At 41.0% G+C, this 6,366-nt stretch overlaps 1 protein-coding gene across 2 annotated transcripts; it reads right to left on the reverse strand.

Moving 5' to 3' along the window:
* Positions 1–1,298: 1,298 nt before the first annotated feature.
* On the reverse strand, positions 1,299–4,558 carry LOC148018922 (putative xyloglucan endotransglucosylase/hydrolase). 2 transcript variants are annotated; one of them, XM_087701095.1, is made up of 4 exons: positions 4,126–4,546; positions 3,908–4,008; positions 2,505–2,698; positions 1,299–2,372 (listed from the first exon to the last, which is right to left on the reverse strand). In XM_087701095.1, exons 1-4 carry the CDS (start codon positions 4,334–4,336, stop codon positions 1,643–1,645), a joined length of 1,236 nt encoding a protein of 411 aa, XP_087557221.1. In that variant the 5' UTR covers positions 4,337–4,546; the 3' UTR covers positions 1,299–1,642. The 2 variants fall into 2 exon arrangements, with proteins under 2 accessions (XP_087557221.1, XP_087557220.1); XM_087701094.1 differs by having other exon boundaries at positions 1,306–2,336; positions 4,126–4,558.
* Positions 4,559–6,366: the final 1,808 nt, after the last annotated feature.

Below are 6,366 nucleotides of genomic sequence, written 5' to 3' on the forward strand. Positions count from 1 at the left end.
CTTTCAATGCATTTCATTACAAAGAAAAAAAAACACACAAAAACAAAGTAAGAAGGGGCAATGTACCTATCTCAAAGACCCAAAGATGAATTCTTTTGTACCTACTCTTTGCGGCTTCCCTTCTTTCTCACTTGCACACTTCTGCCTCTTCTTCTTTGTATATGATGGTGGTGACGGTGATGAGCTCTCGTTCTCTCTCCCTCTTCCTCTCAAATCGGTGATCTCTCCCACTCTCTCTTGCAAATATTTTCAACAAATGCCACACGAGTTTCGTATTTGTGTCCTTATCAGCAACACTATGCAGCTCTAAGTGTCACAAAAAGTGGTGCTATTAACATCACAACTTTTAATTTGTGACGCTAGTAGGGATGCTTTTAGCGAGGTTGATAGCAAGGCTACTATTTTGCATCGCAAATCACCATCACTATCACCCCATTCCCTTGTATTGTCTATTTTTCAAAATATTTATCTTTCTTTACGATATGCTAAATATTTTAAGATTTAGGCTCATGCCACACTATTCTCTAAGCATAAGACTAAAGTTTTAGATTGAGTTGCATGCCACACTATTGGCTTAATGCAAGTTAAATTTTAGGATTGAGCATCACCCATAAGTTGCTAAAATGGAAGGATAATGAAAGAATTCAATCCAAATTTAGCAACTTTTGAACCATCAACCACCAGATAGCTTTCAATTTTATGCTACCTACTCAACTTTGTTTGGCTAGAATCAACTTTATATGAGTGCTAGTTGTCTTTATATGAGGATAAGTTTTGCCACCTTGGCTCTCTTTATATGAGGATCGGTTTTAAGATTGAGCATTGTGCCATACTATTGGCATCTTTGTCACAATAAAGATAAGGTTCCAGTTATAATTTTTCCTAAACTTTTTTTGAAGCCACAATTTTGTTGTTTCCAAAGAAAAGACACTAAGCTCTCTGTAAGGTATCAACTCATTATGATCAAACTTAATTTTTACTCTCATGAACATATGAGAAACCTAGAAAAGACATGGAACATGATAATAATGAAATCTAATAAATCAATACAAAGTACAATCTTACAAATATGGACATAATATAATAAGGTTAATGTTTCAATGCAAAAATAAGATAAGTCATCACATGCATAACACACATCTACATCGTTGCATTCACCCTTTTAGACAAAATCAAGAATACATGTTTTTGACAAAAAATATACTACTAATCATTATACAAGTATCAATTTTGCTACGGATTCCTTGAGTTGGTTTGCAAATGACACTTGAATAAGTGTAAAATTCCCTAATTTCGTCTTTGATGGAGTAACAATCAAAGATAGTTGTACAAAAATGCCATTATATAAAAAACTATAGATGAAAAGAAATGAATAGTGTTACCCCAAAGGTATATTCAACTAACGAAATTTAAACCTACCCTTAAAGAGAGAGAGAGAGAGAGAGAGAGAGAGAGAGAGAGAGAGAGAGAGAGATTATAGCCAAGCTAAATCTTTATCTGTGTAACTTGTAGCTCAACTGAAGGAGCCATGTGAAAGAATGGAAAGAATAGAAAGTATTGCAAATGCCCTAAGAATGGAAAGAATAGAAAGTATTACAAATGCCCTCTCCTAGAGATTGAGGTCCAGATATGGTTGATGTGGTCATAAGAAGGTGAAGATGAAGGCGGGTAAGAAGAGGCCGCCCCAAGGGGAAGCTAAGACCAAAGGGATCGATATAAGAGGTGGTGCCCCAGAGGACTTTTGGGACTGAGGACCAGGAGATGTCAAATTTGAAGGTGGAGCTGCGGCATGAGAGGGCTGTGGGGAGTGAATAATATCAGGACGAGAATTCGAAGGTGGCAAATTAGCAGATGGAGATGGTGACGAGGATACTGTTGAGACTGTTACAGAAGGAGAGGGTGCAGGGGAAGCAGCTGGCGATGGCGGGGGCAGGACAGGGGTGGTGTAGAAGCACTCGGGGGGGGTCTCTTCGTATCGGGACTTGTCAGTGCAGTAGTCGTAGATCATGTAGTTCTGCTTCACCCACTGCAGCGCCCCGAGCTGCGCCTCGTCTAAGGCCTGGTACCGAATCTGGCCCCACCACCTGCTGGCGGCGCACTCGCTCGCTGACGTGGCGGAGGCCCCGGCCCCGCACGCATCCGCGCTGTAGCCCCTGTATGACGCCACGAACGGCGCCTGCGTCCAGTCGACCTTGATCCTCCCGCCCTCCGTCGCCCAGCTGTCGCCGTCCCATAGGCTCGCGTACGCTTTCATGTGCTGTGAGAGGAGGTACGGCACTCCGGTCTGTGCTTCCACGTTCGGGAACACCCGGATCGGTACGCCGTCTACCAGAAACCTGGACAGACATGATAAAGCCTTCAACGTTTGCGCACTTTCCATACACAAGAAATTTGAATAAGTTCCCACTATAGTGTCACGTTCTATCGGGAAGAGAAGAAAACGGGAGGGAAGCTGGCAAGTTGCAATAACAAATATTGAGAGAGAGAGAGAGAGAGAGTCTTACACGACTTGCATGTGGTTCCAGATGAGCGTGTAGTTGTGGAAGTCGGCGGTGGGGTCGAACCAGAGATACATGCGCTGCTCCCGCGCCCCGACCCCGTTGGAGAACACGTTCGTCTGCAACACGATTGGCTGCCCCGTCACATTCCCTAAGAACTCCACGTCCAGCTCATCGTGGTGTGGCCCCATCGAAGACATCTGCACACCCATCATCCCCATCATCATCGCCTCTAACCAGCACACGCACACACAGAAGAAGGTTGCTTCTCACACTGAGAAGTTTTAGACAACATGAGCTTTGCGAGGAGTGCGAGTGGCTAGAGGGAGGGACCGAGGGGTTAGAGGGAGCGACCCCTTACCTAGCTAGGTGCGTTTGGGGCCCCGGAGTTGCTCACCCAAGGTGGAGCCTCTAGCCCCAACCCCAACTACACCTAGCTACATATGGGGTGCCTCCCAAGGAGAACCTCATGACATTGGATGCCATATGGAAAAACAAGGAAAAAGGCTATTTTCTCACATGCATAAATGTCAAAAACTCCCTATGGAACTTTTCCTTCATATACAAATCTCCATTTCTTCAATTCTTACTACTTTCATATACAAATCTCCATTTCTTCAACTCTTACTACTTTCAGTATCATGTCGACCTTTCCACACATAAGTTACCACATACCTAGCTTGCCGGAGTCACACATGATTGGTTGGCCCACAAGAAGTTGCAGGTATTTTCCCACCATAGTTCCCACCATGCAGATCGTGACAAAATCTTGAGCTTCTATTTATGAGGTAGTCAGTAGTCCCCTACCCCCCACCACACCTACCTAGGCCTCTTGGTGCTAGCAACCTTGTTGCTCCCCACCACACCCCTAACAAGGTATGTGGAGTCTTATGTGCAAAAGTTCATGGTGTTGAATACTAAGGGAAACATTGAAAAACATGAAGCCTCTTTCCAACATGGGAAATGCGAAAAGCATTAGGGATTGCAAGTGTGTAGCCTATTTGTATCAAGGATGAGAATTGAAGTGTGCCTACAATATTTGCCCGAGTCCCATTTTAACAAGCTAGCCCTAGGGTTCCCTTGTAGCAGCTCAAAATGTTAAAAAGTACTATGTACAAATAATATGACATACTTTATTGTACATAGGAATAATGACATGTACTTTCGAATGTATAGGAATATGACATAGACATCCTTTCTGCTATGCTATCATGAGCTTCTACACAGGAACCACTGCATATTCAGCCTGTGTCAATGGGGAATTGACTAGAACTAAAACTCTTTCTGCAATGATTAATAATCAACATACATCTGCGTCACTCCTTTCTAATAAGCAATGATTCTGATAATGGCATCCGTCTAAGAATCAAGCATACTCATACTGTCTAATACTCACTATTATTACTCACATAGTAGGTCGTCACTGTCCCTGCAGAATTGCCCGGCACTAACTTCATCTGCATGGTGAACACCCCGAATAGGTACGAATCATATGTCTCGCAGGATGAAGCTAATATATTCCAACAGAGAACATCACTTGATCAGCTGATACATCTCAATCTTTTACCACTGATGAAGGATAATTAGCAAGCTAACAATGCAGTTTAATAAAGAGCTTAATTAGTACCGTTCGTCTGGTCGAGCTTCAACTCCATCACTTCGCCCCCGTCCACAAACTGCACATACTCGGGATGCGATGTGCTGTAGAATTCGGAGCTCAGATCGGCCTGGCTAGATGGCACAGCTAATGTTGCAGCTATAATCAGCACAATAATTAACATGCAGTTATGATTAACTGCCAGCTTATAATTACTGAAGCAGCTGGCAACGATTGCCATCTGCGACTCGAGTGTATAGTCGGCGAAGAAGCTGCAGCTCTCAAATGAGAGAGAGAGAGAGTGAGAGAGAGTATAGTCGACGAAGAAGCAGCTCTCAAATGAGAAAGAGAGAGAGAGAGAGAGTCTCTGCGTTTGGGCTACCCCAGCAGCTGAGATGCTCACCTGCAGTGTTATAATGACTTCAATGAGGTCTAATAAGTGTATTATGTTGAAGCTTTGCTCCCTAAAACATGCTCACATTATCAAATCAAACATCTCTTTCCCCCTCTTCATTGCTTAGCTAGCGCTTTGACCTATCACATGAGTGTTGTAGTTTATGTTTTTTTTTTCCCCTTCATGACCAACTCAAGATGGCTCTCTTTATTCTTTGCGATTTCAAGGTGCATGTGGCTTGAATTGCCATCCCATTTGACCATTGCATATATGCACTTTATAATAGGGAGGTTCAACTCTAAACTCCATGTGTTCATATGGATCATGCCCCATGGGCCATGGGTCTAGCTTGCATAGTTTTAGTCAACTTGGATAAATTTATTGTAGTTCCTAATTGCTACAGCTGGCTTCACGAATCCATGTAATAAATCCAATTTACACACATTTGTGAGTTCCAAGTGACAATCGCCTAAGTTAAGGAAGGAAGACAAAAATAAATTCATTGAAAAGGGCTCAACTAGACAAGTTAGAACTTTGGAGTTGTCACTTGACTAACCAAATAAGCCACGATGTAATTCTTGATGTCATCATGTTGATTAAGTATTTGGTTCTTTGAGCATAAAACATTATCCACTACTTTGTGAACCCAACTAAATTCGAGCTTTCAATGCTTTTTGCACCAATTATGATTAACAAGGGCACAAATCATCATGGTTCCTTTGCTTAGGTCACCAACTATCTACTATTTTTTCTTTCTTCACAAGGATTAGTACCATCATATATCAACTTTCCTTTTTACATATGCACACTCTTGCCACCACTAATTCAATGTTGAAATTAGAAGAACCAATATTCAAACTATTTCTTCATCCTTTGCAATGTGTGGATCATGAGTCCCTTGAAATACTTACGAGAAATCCTTCAAGGCTTCATCACAACTTTCTTTGCAGTAAACAAGAACTTGGACTATTGCTACTTTGTTACATGAGTCATCATGTTGGACCGTTTAATAAGTTTATCATTGTAACAACTTGTATGTTTGGTGCACATGTTACAATGTCTAAAGTTCAATTATATAACTATTTGTTATCCTCCTTTAGAATTTCTTACATTAAGGAGACCATGACCTTGTCCTTTATTTTTGCTTTGTAAGTGGAAAAGCACAAACCTTTCTATTAAGTGTGAACCATAGAAGAGCAATCGTGATCTTGGAAATTATACTATGCCTTTGAACTTTTAGCTTGTGATATAAGTATTTGATAGGTTTAATTTTAAAACTGGTGTTCTCCTTGTGATAAGGTAAGCTTTCATGTTGATCATCACTTCTAGTCATGATCATGTGTCTAAAGCATGCTACAATATTTATATATGAAGTAATATTCATGAGGCCTTTAAAATGTTTTGCCAATTAGAATATCGATTTCTCATCAATTATGCTAGATTGGTTGTTAAAGTATACAATTCCAAGGAGAATACTTTTTTAACAAAGTGACATTGGGTACTATCCTTGCAAATATGCATTACACTACAACAAAAAGGCTCCATAGACGCACTTGTAGACGCAATATTTGAACTGCGTTAAAAAATGTCGGGTGCATTTATTACCACATCTACTGTTGCGTCTAAAATTTCGTATCTAAAAGTGCGCTTATAGTCAGAGTTACACGCCCATATAGATGCGCATATTGATGCACTACGCAAATATATAATCATATTTATAAAAAAGTGGATATATTCATAATGTGCATCTATACACGCGTGTATCTGCGCGTCTAAAAAAGCGTTTACTCTGCAAGTTTTTTACAAGAATAGACACGCATTTATCCTGCAATTTAGATGCGCTGATAGATGTGTAAAACAGAGGTGTGAAAAAAAAA

This window comes from Lygodium microphyllum, chromosome 20 (genome assembly GCF_053477565.2).
Source record: "Lygodium microphyllum isolate KBCC chromosome 20, Lygodium_microphyllum_v1.1.10, whole genome shotgun sequence".
In the NCBI taxonomy this organism is placed as follows: Eukaryota; Viridiplantae; Streptophyta; class Polypodiopsida; order Schizaeales; family Lygodiaceae; genus Lygodium; species Lygodium microphyllum.

Coding starts and splice junctions, on each gene's coding strand:
- LOC148018922 (XM_087701095.1), bottom strand. CDS start 4,336: ATGGCAATCGTTGCCAGCTGCTTCAGTAATTATAAGCTGGCAGTTAAT. Junction 2,699..3,907: donor GGACAGTGACGACCTACTAT/GTGAGTAATAAT, acceptor ATGGGTGTGCAG/ATGTCTTCGATGGGGCCACA. Junction 2,373..2,504: donor TGGAACCACATGCAAGTCGT/GTAAGACTCTCT, acceptor GTGTATGGAAAG/TGCGCAAACGTTGAAGGCTT.